Raw genomic sequence first — 19,104 nt, 5'->3', positions numbered from 1 at the left:
GGATACTGAAATGTGAGAGAGGTTGAGATTTCAGGCAGGAAAGATGGACTGAGTGAGAAGGGCAGAGGTGAGAATTCAAAGTTTACGTAGAGAATTTGGGAGAAAATTAAGGTTGAAAATTGGGTTGAGGCCAGAAAGTGAATGGCCATGAATGCCTGATTAAGTTGTCCAGACTTTATTCTGCTAAAATAGCCATTCACTGAGCACCTACTATGTGACTGGTGGGTTACATGCATTGTTGTATGTTGGATACTGGATGTCCATTTCCTCGGTCTCATAGCCCTCAGATTTTCTTTCGAGAAGAGTCCAGTGGGACCATAACTAGAGGGCTCACACTATTGTAGTGAAGGGGCAAGCAATTACATTGCAAAATGACTGAAGTTTCAGTTTATTTCATCCTATTCTGGTTATGATGATAAGACTGTTCTGGTTATGAGGCCCTTGTGTTTTCTGCTTCCTTGGTATCCAGAGCTACTTCAATTCCTGCCTATTTCCAGCCCTGACTCACTAGCCTTCCACAGATTCTGTGAGATCTTGTTATTTTTCCAATGAATTAAATTTTAAGATAGCCAGAGTTGATTTATGTTGCTTGCAACTAAAATGTCCTAATTGATGGAGTTATATATTATTCCACATTTCACTGACAAAGAGACTGTGTGTTAGTGTGATTAAGTTAACTTCCCCAAGGCCATACAGCTAGCAAGAGGCAAACGTGGGTAACGTTTGACTCAGGAATCTAATTTCTATAAAATTACTTACCAGAGGCTACATGGCATGACCAAGACTCAAACTCTTGTTTGTCTGACTTCAAAACTCGTGTTTTTTTAATTTCCCTACACGACTCTTCCTTTCAATGAGGAATCACTGCAGATTTTCGAAAAGGGCATGGCATGATGAAAATGGCATTTTCGAAAGGTTAATTTCACAACAGAGGATAGCCTGGAAGGGAAGCAAGAGAGCTTGAGGTAGGCAGATAGATGACAATGATGAGGTAAATAATCCAGATGGAAAATGACAGTGGTCTGAAATAGTGAAATGACGGTTGGAATGCAGGAGAATATAGAAGGGAACAGTAACTAGAGTACTTTATCAGTTGTCATAGAACTCTCTCTCTGAAATGTGCATCCCATTAATTTTTACTATTTTATAATAACTTCGGTTCAGTGATTTCAAATTTCAGTCCAGTAAGCATATGTGTTTTACTGAATTAAACAGAATCTCTTAGTAAGCATATTATAAACTTATAAGCAAATGTACATCATCAGCAGCTAAATTATATCTACATCATTTACAGAAAAAAATGCAATTTGCCTGTGATTTTATGATCAAGCAATATTTTAGGTCTTTCAATTTCTTCAAATCATCAGAACCACAGGAAAGAAAGGATATCACAAAATCCAAACAGTTATTTGTAAGAATTAGCTGAAGTTTTTCCACAAAACTAAAAATAAACTTTGCAACAAAACGGTTGATCTACTCGTGATCTTCATTTTCCCGGCAACCTAAGTGTCTAGAAGCAAGAGTCATTTTCTCCATTAGAGATAGCTGCACAAGTCAATAGGAAAAATGATATGAGTTTTGAAATAAGAGGAAAGGAAACAATTTGAATGAAAGAACTGTGTACAGGTCAGACTATGTGAGTGCTGCTCAAGCAAAAGATATTTCCTCATTTGCAGAAGCAGTAATTGGGACAGCACTCGAGCTCTCTATATAAACCTTGCTTGACTAAATAGCAACACCAATTTTGTTCAAACAATGTTACTCATTGTTGCCTTAATTGTTTCCTTTTGAGTTACAAAAATAATGCCTGCTCATTGTTTAAAAATTCAAAAAATGCTTCAGAATAGAAATTAAAAAGTTAAACTTTTTCCTTCTATCTAATCACATCAGTTGGGTGTGTATCTTTTCAGACATTTTTCTATGAACATGAAAACACACACACATGCACACCCCCAAAATACATCTTTTTATATGTACTTTTATATGGATGAGATCATACTGCAGATATTGTTTTGCAACATGTCTTTTTATTTGACACTTTACTGTGGGCATCTTTTGCACATACTGAGAACCAGCTCTTTTGTTCTCAGTCACCAAGGCAGGTATGGTCTCAAGTCCTAGTTCATGGCATTTTCCCAGTCATTTAAATGCTTCAATAACTGGTTTTTTTTGTTGTTGTTGTTGTTTTTTTTGGTGTGTGTGTTTAAAAAAACTTGACTTCCCAAGGAAAAGTATCTTTTAAATAATAAAGAAATTGGGGAATTTGTTTTCTTTTTAATATCCTACAAGAAAGGAAGATTCAATGTGACATGTAGATGCTTAATTCAAATCGCAAAGCTCTGATAACAAATAAACAAAATCTGGTTCTCAGAGTAGTCTTTTTTTAAAAAACTACTTTATTTTATTGTGGTTAAGAACCCTTAAATTTTAAGTGTACAATATATTATTGTTGACTAAATGTACAATGTTGTACAACAGATCTCTAGGGCTTATTCATCTTACTTAACTGAAACTTTATGAGTAGCTTTTTTTTATGATATCCAGAGTACAATTTATTGAAAGGAGATGCCTTGATATTTTGATACATTTTTTCCTTTAAATGCCTATTATTTGTAAGGCAGTTTTCAGATAATTATTTTCTAGAAATCTCATCTTACAAAGGAAAATACTAATGAAACAGAGGATTAAGTAAACAGACATTTTAATTTAATATTAAATATAGATCCTTGTTAAATCAGAATTTTTCTTCTAAAGACTGCATAGCCTCCTAGCTATTAATAAACTGTGTGAGGTGCTCCTATTTAGAAGTTGGTTGCTAAAACACTAATTCTTTAAATTCTGAAAATGTACTAATGTGATTTTCTGCATGGCAGTTATGCACCAGTAAATTTGGCCCATTATTATTAGACCTCTGTGAGGATGGAAAGTTACATACAAGAAAATATCTCAGTCTCTGTCCTAGGGAAATTTAAAATATACTGGGGAAAATAACTCGTTTTTGTCAAAGAAATGAACTATATGGCTCTGTTATGTTTATCAAAAAGTATACAAAACTTTATTGTAGCTTTAGTAAAATAAGCCCTGAAAAAAATGAGTCAAAAGAACTACATTCCACTGGGTAAGCGTTTCTGGAGAAGATAAGTTAAGTAAGGAAGTTAGAATTCACTGGCTGAGCATGCACCACATTCAAAGCATTTTACATGTATTATGCTATTCAAAGTTTACCATGGTTCTATGAGGAAGGTACAATTATTATCCCCATTTTGCAGATGAGGAAACTGGGGCAAAAGGACTTGAAAAATTTGTCCAAGGTCACCGGAGGGTAAAGACACAGCTTATACTTATATGCACAAGATCTGATTCCAGACAGTTGAGTATCATCAAAATTTTGGGATTAGAACAGGGATAGGATAAGTATTTTCAGGAAGATTTTTCAAAGAACTATCTATAGCATATATTAGAAGCTAGGGAGCAGCATGGAGAGTGCTGCAAGCAGATTGGTCTTTTAGTCTAATAATTTCTGTAATTCTTTGGGTCATTTTTAACCTTTCTTCTGGAGAAGGCTAGGCGCATTCTCCAGATAATGAAATTGTGTTCATCAGAGCATTTGGTTATCTCTAAACAAACAATGCTTACTTGGTCTTCTAGATAGACAAAACACTGGTTATAAAACAAGACAGTCAAAGCTGCTCAATATCACAGTTTTGAAATTTTGGTTACATCTGTTTTAAAAGAGTCAGTAAAACAAAGTAATGAATCTGGAGAGTTTATGGCTCCATTTCTTGTTTCTTTCTCTGTATTAAGTAGATTTTTTGATAACTAAAACAACAATGAGTTCATTAGCCATCCTGTTCATTTACTCACTTGCAGTCAGTCAAGATGCAATTTCCTTGCTGCTTCTCTTTCAAGGAAGAGTTAGAGAAGAGTGAGTTGTTAGCTATCTTCACTTTGGAAGTATTAATACTGGATTTACTGAAGCATTAGTCTTTACTACATGCTAAGTATGTAATTTAACTGAAAAGCCTGCCATAGTGGAGAATAACTAAACCAAGGATATTAGTTCTCACCTTAACAACAGAATGTGACTTTGGGTCACAGGTAAATTCAATTTATTTTGTAAGTTGAACGGTATGGTGCACATATAAAAAAATAGCAGTTCAAGCTGGTTAAACTCATTAGCCTTGGCCTTGGATCATACTTATGTAACTGGAATAGGAGTCCCTATGTGGCCCTGTGAATGGTATAATAAAAAAAGATACTTATCGGGTCTTTATGCATCTGATAAATAATTTACACAGATCAGTCCCTTAACTGTTACATAACAATCCCATAGGGCTGTTCCTATCATCAGCCTCTTTTTATAAAAAAGAAAACTGAGGGTTGGAGACGTGTGACTTGTCCGGGGTCATACAGAGAGTAATGGGCAGGATTTAAATCCAGGCAGTCTGACCTCAGAGCCTGTGCTGTTGCCTGAAACTCATCAGATTATCATAGTGCATCTTCCTGCGTGTCAATTTTACTCAGGGACAGGGAATCTTATATAAAAAAACTATGTCAATAAATTATGGAACACAAGTCAAATATTGGAAAGAAATGTATAGGTAAAATATATAGATTTTTAAGGGAGTTTTCTGCCTTAATTGGTAGCTTCAGGTTCTATCTTCAGGCTCCTCAAAGTACAGGTTCCTCTGCTGCTGGGGATACTAAGTGGAAAAATTCCTAGGATATTTTTCATTTAATTGTGGATTGAATACATTGGCATTTACTTTAAGCTCTGACCTCCCAGTGTTTGGCTGTTCACCAAATAAAGTCCTTAGGCATGTTAAATTTAATGAAAACCATCTTTTTCATTAAATTAGCTTGTTCTAATATACCGTGTCAATTCAAGCTAAGACTCTTGTGTAAGTCAGAGGAACTTGAGTCTGGATGCCCCTAAGGATGCTAATACCACGAGAACATAACTATTACCAGAGGAATGGAAGAGTGGCCAGGGTTGTGACTTAACTCCAGTTCCAGCACCTCTGTCCAGGAGTTCATTCACTTTTGTTCATTAAAGATGTATAGTAGAGTGGTTAAGAACTCAACCTCTGGAATCAAACCATCTGGTTTCATATCTGGGCTCTTTTGATTATAAACTATGTGAACTTGGACAAGTTATGCACTTAGTATCCTCATTGAGGATACAGTGCTAAGGATGATATGAGGATAATATCATATAATGATGGTATGAGGATGATAATGAACCCCTCAAGGGAGTCATTAGAATTAAATAGTAAAAGTAAAGCACTTGGTCCATTGTCTGACACATTGAAAGTGATAAATATAGTTATTATTATTCAGTGACAACTATGTCACTTACTACTTATTACAAGATGCTTATGCTTAGGGTAATTATCCATTATTAGAAGACCTAAACAATCTATTTACTCCTTAATCTGCCCCTAAACCAAAATCATTAACATTTGTGAAAATGACTTTCGAATATGTAACAATATATGTAAAAGTGTGTTAACTGCAGAATTGTTTGTAGTGACAAACGCATGGAAAGTCCTAGAATGTCCAGGAAGTCCAAGTCTGTGTACGGGGACTGGACTAGATGATCTCTAAAATCCCTTCCACCTCCAACAAGGACAATATTTTCACCCAGTGAGTTAGGCTTGACACCAATACTCTAAGCAATAGAAATGAGACAGGAAAATCTAAGGTATTGGCTGGGTATTGAAAATTAGATCACATGCACAGTACTCTAAAATAAACCAACAGATAAAAAGTGAAAAAACGGTTATTAATATCAAGAACAGAATTCATTATTTAAAACATTAGAAGTTTTTATATTTTAAGATACATGTAATTAACTGTATGCAAATTTTATACTCTTAACCTTCATAATGGTTAAATTAAAAGGTATCAAAAACAAACATGAGATGTGAGTTTGAGGTTTAGATAATGAAGATGTATAATTTAGGACTGTTAGGAAGTTTGGAAGCTCTCAAGAAAGAAAAGGGGCTGTGTGTGCTGTAAAACACTAAAACAATACTTGGTTTGGAGTTTTGTTTAAAACAGTGTTGATTTTTTTCCCCTTTGAAACAACAGGAGACATTCTATAGGTAGATAATGTCAAGCCGGATGAATGGCTGTCTGACTTTAGAACTATGAAGACCTATTATTATTATTAATATCACAGAGTTGCCAATATCATGAAATTTCCACCCTCATGCATGTTAGAGTTGGAAAATCTCTATTTGTAGAGGCCTATGATGCTTCCAAAATAGAAGTCACAGTATAGTCAGAAAGAAATGCTATGAGTGGCTTGAGACGATATAATAAGAAAGGTTTCTTTACACATAACCTTGATCGGTAATAATACCATGAAAAATAGCAAACAATATTGAATTTGAGATCTCTGTGCCATTATTAGCCCTGTTTTAGAGAGGGAGAATAGAAGTAATAAAAGTGAGGTAGTCTGCCCACCATCTAATACAGCTAGTAAGAGGAAAAGCCAGAACTCAGGCTCAGCAATTCTGACTCCCGAATCTGTACTAAATCACTTGGGTCATAATGTCTCACCAAGGAAATCAAATGCTGAAACTTGGTTATTATTGGGATTCTACTCTTTTAAATTCTGAGAAAGGGTTTTTAAAATTTTGTGTATGTTATCTGATTGAAAAATGACCATCGCCTCTGAAGAGCTGTGGAATAGGTATTTGTTCCCACCAGCAGGAATATTTGCAATTCATAAGACTTATTTTTTTCTCAGAGGATGCATTTAACCAAATTAATTAAATATATTTGGGTATTCTGGATGAAAAATGGCAGGAAATACCATTTGGGCTTGCTCTACACACTGCCCAAATATAATGCATAATTTAGAAATAGTTACTATAGTCATACATGCATTTATGGACATCGCTCACCATTCAAATCCTTTGAATTTTTCCTCTCTTTTCTAGTAGAATGAAATAAAATGCTTCCAAACTTGCAATTAAAAAGATTTACTTTATTTGAATTTTAGTGGGCGAATTCTTCAAATGAGTACTGTGGGCAAAAGATTCTTGAGTGTCCTTGTAAAAGTGTTCCTCCGTGATGTGGATTTACATTTTTGAACAGTGTATGCTATTTTTAAGTTGAAAACTAGCATCAGAGTAAATAATTAGTAACTAATTCTCCTTCTCTGCCATTGCATTATTTGTATCTGTTCTTTTAGATTCTATGCAGTTAAGGCTATAATGCCAGAAATGTAACTCACAAGTATTTCCTTTTAAAAATCAAATGTTATAGCTACATACCATAGCCTATTCATTTGTGTGTATTCTTATTTTAGGGATGAGTATGGAATGACATAATTTTGCTTTGAAAAACCAGACTGTGAAATAATAACCAATTTTATTACTATTCCTTTTTAAACCACAATTATTAACAGCTTGAAAATGCTTTCTATTTAATTTTACCAAACAGGTCCCTCTTAACAAAGGCATTATTTGTGCTCCTGAATAACGCTAGCTACCATTCCTGTGGCTGGGCTGTATAGACAGCCACACAACTGGCAACTCCGCAAAATAGAAGAGCATTTGTGTTTCTTGTTTTGATTGGTTTTTCTAGGTTATTACTTCTGTTACTTGGCCCTTTCTGTCAGATATTTGAGAGCAGAAATGAAAGGCTAAGGATGAAGATTTAGTTTCTGTAACTCTCCATTCCAATGAAATTCTGTTATCCAACAATTTGGTTCTATTTTCCATTCAAATTAGGTGATTAAAATCAGTACACAAGGGAACAGAATAGAGAGTCCAACATATACCCACATGTATATGGACAACAAATTTTTGACAAAGGTACAAAAGTAACTCAGTAGAGAAAGGAGAGTCTTTGCAACAAATGATTCTGGAACAATTGGATATCTATATGCAAAAAAGAATTTCAATTCACATTTTGTACTGCATGCAAAAATAGATCAGATCGAAATGTAAAACCTAAAAGTATAATACTTTAAAAAAAATAGAAGAATATCCTTGTGACCTTAGGCTAGGTAAAGACTTCTTAGAGATGATACCAAAAGCATGGCCCATAAAAGGAAAAAAAAAGATGATAAATTGGACTTCATTAAAATTACAAACTTTTTCTCTTTGAAAAACTGTAAAAGGCACTGTTAAGAGGATGAAAAAAATTAATGGATTGGGAGAAAATATTTGAAGAGCTTATATATGATAAAGGACTTGTATCCAGAATAGAAAAAGAATTCTTAAAACTCAATAGTAAGGCAACAATCTAATGGAAAAATGGCCAAAATATGAATAGATACTTCACCAAAGAAGATAAGTAGATGGTAAATCGGTACACAAAATGATGTTTAACATTATCAGTCACTGGGGAAATGCAAAGTAAAAACACAGTGAAATACTCTTGCATTCCTATTAGAAAGGCTAAGTTGCAAATTGTGCAACTATTTTGAAAAATAGCTAATTTCTTAGAAGTTAAACATACACATACCATATGGTCCAGTCATTCCATGCCTAGGTATTTTTCTAAAGGAAATGAAACTATATGTCTATACAAAGACTTACACACAAATGAACATAGCAGCTTTATTCATAACAGCCAAAAACTCAAAACACAAATGCCCATCAATGAATTGTGATATATCCAAGCAGCAGAAAACTACTCAGTAACAAAATAGGAAAATGATTCTTACGCACATAACAATATGGAAAAATCTAAAAATAATTATGTTAAGTGAAAGAAGATAAGCAAAAAGAGGGATATATTGTATGATTCCAATTATATAAGTTTCTAGAAAATGCAAACCAATCTATAGAAACAGAGAGGTGATCAGTGGTTACCGAGGGATGGGAGGGGCATGATGAAACTTTGGGGGTGATGGATATACTTATTATCTTGACTGTGGTGGTAGCATCACAGGTACCAAAATTTATCATATTGTATACTTTATGTACAATTGTATCTATTATACAGTTGACCCTTGGACAACTCTGGAGTTAGGGGCGCTGATCCTCAACACAGTGGAAAATCTGTGTATAACTTTATAGTTGGCCCCCTGTATCCATGGTTTTGCATCCAGGGATAAATTGAAAAAAATTCATGTATAAGTGGGTCCATGCAGCTCAAACCTCTGTTGTTCAAGGGTCAACTGTACTTCAGTAAAATTGTTTTACTAACACAACATTGTAAATCAACTATACTTCAATAAAAAAAAGAATTAACTTGTTTATTCAGATAAAAATCTGTCTAGATGAACTCCCCAAAATAAAGAACAAAAAATAAGCCCCCAAATAAAATGAATTTGCAATGGTTGGCTTCTTGAATATCTACAACAAAAGATAATGCTATAGCAGTTATCACTGTGTATTATGTATGTGTGTTTGTATGGCAGGGGTGTGGGTGAGATTGCATATATGTTCATAACAGGGAAGGTGTAAACAGATGTCCAAGAGCCATGTTCCGCCTGAAATATACCAATAGATTCTGTGTTAAGCATCATCTCACATAGAACTATGAACATTTAACCCCCCAAAAAGAACATCATAAAATAATGAAACAAAGAACAGATTACTATGCAAGTAAATTATAGCTAGCCTTATGAAGAAAAATAGCATATTACATGCTAGCTCTAATACTTATAAAAATAGAAAAAATAAGGTATTATACATAAATTAAATTCCTTATATGAATAAAATACTTATTTTCTTTTAGGGACTTGCCATCATAAAAGTAAGTAACAGACCAACAAAAGCTACAAAAATAAAAGTGTGTTATGAGATACTCAAGGTAGTGCATACACATAAAAAGTAGATGGTTTAGAAGTCACCTAAAATCTACGGCTTGGGGAAAAATACTTCCAAATCAAAAGTCAGAATAGCTCATGAATATATTATCTTTGTATGAGGATTTTTACAAGCTTTTCCCCCCTCTTTTTATTCTCCCTGTTCTGTTCCAAGCTTTTCTGTGTCAGTGTGAGTGATTAAGTACTAATCCTTGAAAAGCATCTAAACAACCCTCTAAGTAAGTAATTTTAGAATGAAAGCTGTGGTTGAGTCACATTTGTTCAATATCATAAATCAGAAGAGAGGTATTTTCTATAGGAGTCACAGTTGTCTTAAATCAAGGCCAAAATTATTTTACCCTTTGGATTTCACCACTGATTAATTTCTTTCTCAGTTCAGTAGAAAAACAAGCAAGGGATATGAATAAGCAATTCCCAAATGGACGATAAACAGATGAAAAGACATTCAATCTTACCACTAATCTAAGAAATACAAATACATAATAATAAGAAATTAATTTGGAAATGTTCACTAAAATGTGAATAGTGATCATCTCAGGATATTTTAAGTTATTTTAAATTTCTTATTTGGAGTTCATTGTATTGACTTTTTTCAATCTACATGATTTTCACAAACTCTAAAGTTATTAAAAAACTGCCTCATTAGTTATTTGCAGAAAAATTACGGACAATGGATCCAAAAACAGAATTCAGAAACAGAACCAAGCAATTTAGTTAATACAGTAAAGGTGGTATTTCAAATAAATGTTAAGACAGGAAGATGATCAAATAAATGGAACTAAGAAAAATAACTATTAGCTAAAAAAAATACACTAAAAAATCTGGATCCCTAACTCATTACTTACTTCAGAGTACTAATTCCTGATCATACAAAATTTAACATGTATATGAAGGGGGAGAGGGTATAGCTCAGTGGTAGAGCAGGTGCTTAGCATGTATGATGTCCTGGGTTCAATCCCCAGTACTTCCATTAAATAAATAAATAAACCTAATCACCTCCCCCCTCCAAACAAACAAAAACAAATAAACAAAAATAACATGTGTATGAAACAATTAAAGTACTATAAAAATATGAGTATTCATTAAAAAACATGTTCATCATTTTAAAGGAAAATAATAATTTGTAGAACAATATTTACAGCATATCTTCATTGAATTAAATCATTGAACTAAACCATTGTTTAGTACATGTTTTAACTAAAATTATAAAATGAAAGGATATGCACCCAGTAAGTTTTATTCACCATTATATCGTTATCGTCTACCACCTGGGCCAGGCACATGGCAGGCACAAAAATATATTAGCTGAATGACTAAATAAATGAACTTTATGTATTGTTGGTGGGACTGTAAATTGTGATAATTTTTCTGGAGAGAAGTTTGGCAATATGTATCAGAGAGTAACATGAGCATACAATTTATTCCAGCATCCCCATTTCTAGGAATTCATCATATGACTAATTTTTACAAGTGCATATAGTAGGTATCCAGGGGTAACTTTTTTACAACAGGAAAAAAATATGGTATGTTAGTGGAGACATGGTGTGGAAGTAGCTGCCCTACAATAGGAATCTGGTTAAATAAACTAAGGCAAATATTTCCATGGAATATGCATCTATTTTGAAAGAAGATGTTGATCATTCACTATGAAAGTATGGCCACAATTAATTGATAAATGAGGACATTATAAAACATACTGTCACATAGATAAAACAATGTATATAAATAGACAGGTGTGTATATGTACAAAGAAATTTCTGGAAGGAAATGCATCAAAATGCTAACAACAGTTATTTGATTAAGACTGCATGTTTTTATTATCACTGGAATTTTCTATATTGTATTTTTCCATACAATGCTTACATACTTTGACAATCAGGAATAAACAATAAAAGTAAATTCATTTACAAAATAGAAAATAATAATGTTTCCTAACTTTTAAAAAAAGGGCTAAATGACACAGCATAAATCCTGTAACAAAAAAGACAACAGAAAGGTTACTCTACCTTTAATATTTTTCCTCATTTGAAATGAATAATTGATCATATTTTATATTTTAATTTGCTACTTGTCTTCTATGAGCAGGTTTAGAAAGTGAATGTGATTAACTAGGTTATTTTCTACAGTAGTATTCCAAATCACCTCTGGAGTTTTCTGCTTCCATAGAACTATTAAGATAGCTTCCAATTAAGTCTTTAAAAGAGTGTACCTTGTGAATTTTTATTCAAATACAGATAGGAAATGCTTGTCAATCATAAAAATGGGCTAAATATGTTCCTTACCTTTTAATGAAAAGTAAACACTTGTCTTTTGGGTTGGACCAATGGAGTTGTTCTGTAGCAGAAAAGAATCCTGTAAAAAACAAGATACCTCTTTTTAAACTTCATTTTGCAAGTGTATTCACATATTACTGGACTGTAGATCATACTTCAGTATGGCTAGAATTTTACAATGTTAGAAGGAAACTGGTGGCAGATGACACTGTAAAGTACACCCTGATAAGAGGACGCAGTTTCATCAGCACAGACTCCCCCTCCCATCCTGCTATTCGTGTAACTGAAAACTGCTGCACCAAAGTATAGAACAAACCGTCTGCTTTTAAATCATACTACCTAACATTTGAATACCCTCTTATTTTATCTACCAGGTTGTTACAAGCATTGAGAAGGACTACGTGGCAAATTAGCAGCAAGGTTGGGGTCTAGTATATGCCAGCTGAAAAAGAGAAATAGAGTAAAAATGGTGTAACTGACTCACGGCAACATGGGTTCGCAAACCTTGTAGATGGATATAAACCAGGCTTGCCAAACATCACAGACAGCACTTATTAAAACTGCTACGTGTAATGCAATATGCCTGCTTTCTAGCCCCTCCCCCCTTTGCCAATAAACGACTCCCCTTTTATCCCCCCGGTGTAAAAACACATGCTCATAGCATATTAAGATAAAATAAAGAGAACTTTAAAAATCATCCATAATCACACTACCCAATGATGTCATTTGGAGTATTTTCATCCAATTTTTTAAAAACAGATTTTTGTCACGAGGCCCCTGACAAACCAAACGGGAATTAAGGATGAGCGGATGCGAGAAGGATAGTCCTCTTCCCTTGTTAGGAACCATGACTGGTATTTTTACCTCATATCTAAGCTTTTTTTTTTTTTTAATTATAAAACTAAGACAGAGTTTTGAGGGGAAAAAACATCTTCCAGAGGTGTGTGCCTCTGCTACCAAGGAGCGCCTGGGAAGGTGGGCGGAGTCTCGAGGGGGGCGGTGCGTTTGGTCACTCATTGGGCTTAGTGACTATCAATCAAACTTGGCCAGCAAATGAGGGGCGAGCTAAAGGCACACTGGGAACTAAATTAACGGGAGGTCTGACTACGAGGGGAGGGGGCTCGCTATCCAAACCGTGAAGAGATCGTGGGGTCTCGCACTGCGCCATTCGGCTGCGGCACGCGTCTGTCTGCCGCAGCTGCAGCCAGGAGAGGCCTTGCCTCCTCCGCTTTCGCCCAGGCCAACACCGCCGGTGCCACCTCTGCTGCGATCGCCTCAGCCCAGCCCCGCCCCGCCCTGAGCTACTGCTGCCTTCGCCGCTGCCGCCTCCGCAGCCCGGGCCTCCGCCGCTTCCACCCAAGCATCCGTGAGTCATTTTCTGCCCATCTCTGGGCGCGCGGTCTCGGCGGTAGTCACCACCCTCAGAGGTTTGCAGGCTTGCAAAAATGGCAGAAGCGGATCCGAACAGGGTCTCGGAACCTGCCGCCCAGGGGGTTGATGAAGAGATGATGGCTAGCTCCTCTAGCGATTCTGGGGAAGAATCTGACAGCAGCAGCTCTAGCAGCAGCACTAGTTGCAGCAGCAGCAGCAGCAGCAGTAGCAGTGGCAGCAGCAGTAGCCGCAGCCGCTACTATAGAAAGAAGAGGGTACCTGGGCCTTCCAGAAGGGCGCGGCGGGCTCCGTCGGGTAGAAGTTTCGTGGATCAGCTGCCTCGGGCAGTTCGAAATCGTGTGCAGGCGCTCAGAAATATTCAAGATGAATGTGACAAGGTAGACGCCCTGTTCTTAAAGGCAATTCACGATCTTGAAAGAAAATATGCCGAACTCAATAGGCCTCTATATGATCGGCGATTCCAGATCATCAATGCAGAATATGAGCCTACGGAAGAAGAATATGAATGGAATTCAGAGGATGAGGTGTTCAGCAGTGATGAGGAGGTGCAGGAAGAAGGTCCCAGTGAAATGCCTGCCTTGGAGGGTGAGGAAGAAGATGACCCTAAAGCAAACCCCGAGGTCAAGGCTGAAGAGAAGGAAGCTCCTAAAGAAAATCCAGAGGCCAAAGCAGAAGAAAAAGCAGAGTCCAAAGATGTTCTGGAGGCCAAGCCTGAAGGGAAGGAAGAGCTTAAAGAAGCCCCCCAGGCAAAGGCAGAAGATAAAGAACAGCCCAAAGCAGCAGAGGTGAGGGTAAGGGCTGTGGGAAAAGAGGCTCCTAAAAGAGTTCCTGAGGTCAGGCCTAAAGAAAGAGCTCTTAAAAGAGCTCGTAAGGGAAAGCCTAAAAGAGAGGATCCTAAAGGCATTCCCGACTATTGGCTGACTGTGTTAAAGAATGTTGACAAGCTGGGGCCCATGATTCAGAAGTATGATGAGCCCATTCTGAAGTTCCTGTCGGACGTGAGCCTGAAGTTCTCAAAACCTGGCCGGCCCATAAGTTACACATTTGAATTTTGCTTCCTACCCAATCCATACTTCAGAAATGAGGTGCTGACCAAGACATACATAATAAAGTCAAAACCAGATCACAACGATCCCTTCTTCTCTTGGGGATGGGAAATCCAAGATTGCAAAGGCTGTAAAATAGATTGGAGAAGAGGAAAGGATGTTACAGTGACGACCACCCGGAGTCGCATGACTGCGACTGGAGAAGTTGAAATCCAGCCAAGAGTGGTTCCTAATGCATCATTCTTCAATTTCTTTAGCCCTCCTGAGATTCCTACGATTGGAAAGCTTGAACCACGAGAAGACGCTATCCTGGATGAGGACTTTGAAATTGGTCAGATTTTACATGATAACGTCATCCTGAAATCAATCTATTACTATACAGGAGAAGTCAAGGGTACCTATGATGTTGGTAAAGATTATGGAAACAGAAAATATCGAAAATAAAAAAGAGGCTGCCTGAAAGAATTGGCAAGAATCTCAAATGAGTGAAGCAGGTTTATATAGCCTTGGGGGGAAAATAAAACCTGCCCTATAACCTTAACACTAGTATTTCACACAGTCTTGTGTTTTCATATTTTCTTGGTAGCCTAAAATATTGTCTTAAAGTGTCTAAGTATCAGTTTATTCTATCTAGCCTGTTGTAGTGTAATATTCTTCAAAATATGTAAACTGCTGTCAGTTATCTAAAGCATGTGAGTTTGGTGCTACAGAGTTTTGATTTTTGTGAAATCCTTTTGTCATATTCCTCTTAGAATGCAGCTGTGAAAACTGTCAGAATTGTTAACTGAGACAAATATTTGCTTGAAAAAAAAAGTTCCTAAAGTATCAATGCAAGTGTCTTTTTTTTTTCTTTTTCCAGCCCAGAAGACCAAGGGTTTAAATCTGCTTGCACTAGCTGTGCCTTCATTACTTTGCTATAGAAATACAGTATTATACTAACTAGAACAGTGCATTGTGAAATTTGACTGCTTGAAAAAAGATTAATATACAATTAATAATGATAATGTCCATCAAGACCATACATGATATGACTGTGAGCTTGTTAATGTGACATAGTGGTTTACAAATTTAAGCATAACGAAGTTACTGTTTACCACTGAGGTGTTAATATGACCTAGTATTTAAAGAAATTTGCTCCTCTTATACTGTGTAACTGTAAACTAAAGGTACTAACCACATTTTCTTTGTAATATGTTCTATTTTGCCTTTCACTGGAAATGATCACTTTACATCCTTTGGTTTTTTTTTTTTTCATGTTCTTCTTGCAACCTAAAATAAATAAATGTCAAATAAAGTGTATCGTGTTATAAAAATCTACCATTTTTTCCTCATTACAAAAAAATGGGTGCTTATTATAGAAAAAGTAGAGAATCGGGAGGAAGAGGGACATTTGAAAAATTATAACTATAATTAACATTCTCATGCATTTCCCAGATCTTAGCTCTTTTTTGGAGGCTATACATTCAAGTGACTGGGACTGGGGAGGAGGAAGAGAAGGGGAGGGGGGAGGAAGGGGGAAGGGGGAGTAGGGTAGATGAATAGAAAGTGAGGAGGCAGAAGGGAGAGGGAGGGGAAGAGGGTGGGAGGGAGAAGGAAGGGAAAGGAGAGGTGGGAGGGGAGGGAGGGAAGGGAGGAGGGAGTGGGAAGGGAGGAGGGAGAAGGGGAAAGGAAGGAGGGTGGGGAGCAGAAAGGATGGGAGGGAATCGGGGTTGGGGAAGGGAGGTAGGCAGAAGTCCCTCACCCACCAAAGACATCTATATAAGCTATTGCTTTCACCTCCAAGAGTAGGTTGGGTAAATGACCCAGGCCCACCTTCTACAGTAACTTGGGAGGAGGTCTCACTGCGAAGTGGGTTTATTTTTCCTTGTAGGTGACATGATGCTTCCACCACTTCTGCTCCATGCAGCTGGTTACAGAGTAATTTGATCCTGAGATTTTGCTTTGAACTTCGGGTGAGGAAGAGGCCTCTTAAACTCAGTTTACCAGGGAGTTTTACACTGGGCACCAAGTCATGAGCACAACAAATGATACCTTATTTCACAACTGCCCTTTCCCCATTTGCATATATTTTCCTTCAAGACCTTACAGGAAAGAGGTGTGGCAGGAGGAGGATGGCATTTGGGAATCTCTGGGTCTCTAGGCATAAAATTATGTAACAGTCTTCCCAAATCCCACCATATATATAGTTTAGTATCAACATTTATCCTTGCTTAACAATAATCCCCCTGTCCATAAACGTAAACATATTTTAATCCATGGAATATATATTTAACCAATCACTCATGTTTGGATATTTAGGTTATGATTTATACAAAATCAGAAAGCAAATTCTTGCTTTTATCAATAGCACTGCAATTCTGAGAATGCCTTATAGTTCTTAGATTTTGCATACATCAAGGAGATGTGGCAGCAGATTTATTTATACGCCAGTGCCAAAACGAAGACTATGATAAATAGTGTGTACCTGGCTCACTGCTGCAGAGGTTCTCAAATCGGGTATATACTGTGTATGTCAGACATCACAGATAGAGCCCTTAAAACTTCTACATGGAATGCAACATCCTTATTGCGTCTTAGAACACTTCCTCAAGTATTTAGCCCCTTCCCGCTCTGTACTTTCTGGTATTAAAGGAAAGCATGTCATTGTAGCATATTTGCAAAACAGAAGGAGAAATGCAGATAATATCAATCATTCAGAAGCACACTACACAAGGGTATGCCCTGCAGGTAGATTGGTGTATTTTTTTCCCTGTCCGTCAATTGATTAGGTTTTTACACACGTTCTTGGCTGAAATCAAGTTGGATGGGTGTAAAAAAGCTAATTAGAAAGACAGCTTATTGGCATTTTTACCTTTTTCGTAAGTCTGGGGGCTGGGGAGCGGGCAGGTGCCAAGTAAAGCTAGGATTTTGCATCAGTAAAGCTAGGATTCCGGAAATGCCTGCGGTGGGCGGTGGGTGCTTCAACCACCTAGGCTAAGTCAAAGGTGACCAGAGCCTGGAAACCCGATGGGCTCGCACGTTCGTTGGGCTGCAGATTTGTCCATCATACTCGCTCAGCCAATGAACGATGTCAGAAAGAAGAGCCGGCTGGGAGCGAAGCTCGCGGGCCGTGGGTAGGGGCGTGAGAAGAGTTGTGCGAGGTCTTCTTCCGTGCTTTCTTGTGGGGAGTGCTGTTTCCTTTTGCCGAGATTCAAGGCTGAGGCCAGTCGTTCCCTTCTCTGCCCCCAGCCCCACCGAAGAGGTCGGCACCTCCTCCGCCGCTGCCATCGTCCCCGCCTTCTCCTTTGTGAGTTTTTCCCACCCCGAATCGGGCGCTGAGCGTCCCGGGTCCTCATTCTAAAAGTTTGCCTTTTTCCGTTTACGTGACAGACTCAGATAAGGACAGGCTTTCCTAAGCAGCAGCAGGGGCTGCTGAAGAGGTAATGGAAGAAACTTCTAGAGCTAAGTGAAGGAAAGGACCACACGGATAGTCAAATGATGCAAATGCTCCCATTCTGACAGGGTGTCACGGTCCAGGTGTCCTTGCGCTCAAATAACTTCAGCGGCCCAGTGATAAGATAGAAGCCGAATTTGAAAAGGAATTGCAGGCTCTTGAAAAAAGGGGAAACCTTCACTTGATGAGGTGTTTGTGCCCACCAGCGCGTGTATTAGGACAGCCTGCACTGTAACTTAAGCACGGTTATGTATTACTTCAAATTTTATATTTTGTGGGTTTTTTTTTGTGGTGTATATTTTTTAAGTTAAAAACGAAATATTTCACTATTAAACACATAGCATTTAGAAGTATACTTCTTTTTATTGAGAAATAGTTGATTTACAATGTTGTGTTGGTTTCTGTGTACAGCATAGTGATTCATTTATATATATATTCTTTTTCGTTATAGACTATTACAAGATATTGTATATAGTTCCCTGTGCTATGCAGTAGGACCTTGTTGTTTATCTGTTTTATAAATAGTAGTTTGTATCTGCTAAGCCGGAATTCCTAATTTATCCCTCCACCCCCAGAAGTACACTTCTTTACAAGAGATGCAGGACACAGCAAATTCTCTAAAGCATCTATGTAGTTTAGTCTTTTTGATGTCTTTTTGTCACATGGCTTTTAGAGAGTAACTGGGAAATTATCAGAACTCTTCACTGAAGCTAATATTTACTTGGGGGAAAAAAAGTACTTTAAAGAGCCAATTCATGTATGTGTTTTGCCTCCACCTCAGAAGTAGGAAGAGTTTAAGTCATTTTGGACCAAGTGTGTCTTCATTATCGTGCTATAAATTGTGACTTATTTGTCATGCTTTGGTACATTACAGATTTTTATCACTTGAATAAAGTAGCATACAATTAAAATTTAAAAATAACACGTTAATATCAAGTCTCCTAGATTGCTTGTTTTTGAATTTTTCTTGACTCAGGGATTTATAAAGAAAAAAATAAACATAATGAAGTTGTTACTTTCCAATGTGTTGCTAATAAAAGCTAGTGTTTGCAAGTTGTTTTCTCATCTTTTATTCATAAGTTATGTAAACGAAGGTGATTAAGTATATTTTCTTTGCAGTATGCTTCACTGAAAGTTATCACTTTATTATAATTTTATTACATC

At 36.9% G+C, this 19,104-nt stretch overlaps 2 protein-coding genes across 2 annotated transcripts in view; one reads left to right on the top strand and one right to left on the bottom strand.

Moving 5' to 3' along the window:
- Positions 1 to 13,835, bottom strand: part of FAM133A (family with sequence similarity 133 member A) — a 31,207-nt gene extending 17,372 nt beyond the window's left edge. Inside the window, exons 1-2 of the mRNA XM_074359212.1 lie at positions 13,720 to 13,835; positions 12,079 to 12,148 (exon numbers count right to left, since the gene is read on the bottom strand). The gene's annotated coding sequence lies outside the window, so the exon portion shown is untranslated. The remainder of the gene's footprint in view (positions 1 to 12,078; positions 12,149 to 13,719) is intronic.
- On the top strand, positions 13,148 to 15,816 carry NAP1L3 (nucleosome assembly protein 1 like 3). The gene has a single exon (XM_010951128.3). The coding sequence runs from the start codon at positions 13,515 to 13,517 to the stop codon at positions 14,949 to 14,951; it is 1,437 nt and encodes a 478-aa protein (XP_010949430.3). The 5' UTR covers positions 13,148 to 13,514; the 3' UTR covers positions 14,952 to 15,816.
- The last annotated feature ends 3,288 nt before the right edge of the window (positions 15,817 to 19,104 follow it).

This window comes from Camelus bactrianus, chromosome X, assembly GCF_048773025.1.
Source record: "Camelus bactrianus isolate YW-2024 breed Bactrian camel chromosome X, ASM4877302v1, whole genome shotgun sequence".
NCBI classification, from domain to species: domain Eukaryota; kingdom Metazoa; phylum Chordata; class Mammalia; order Artiodactyla; family Camelidae; genus Camelus; species Camelus bactrianus.
This window is presented reverse-complemented; position numbering and strand designations above follow the sequence as displayed.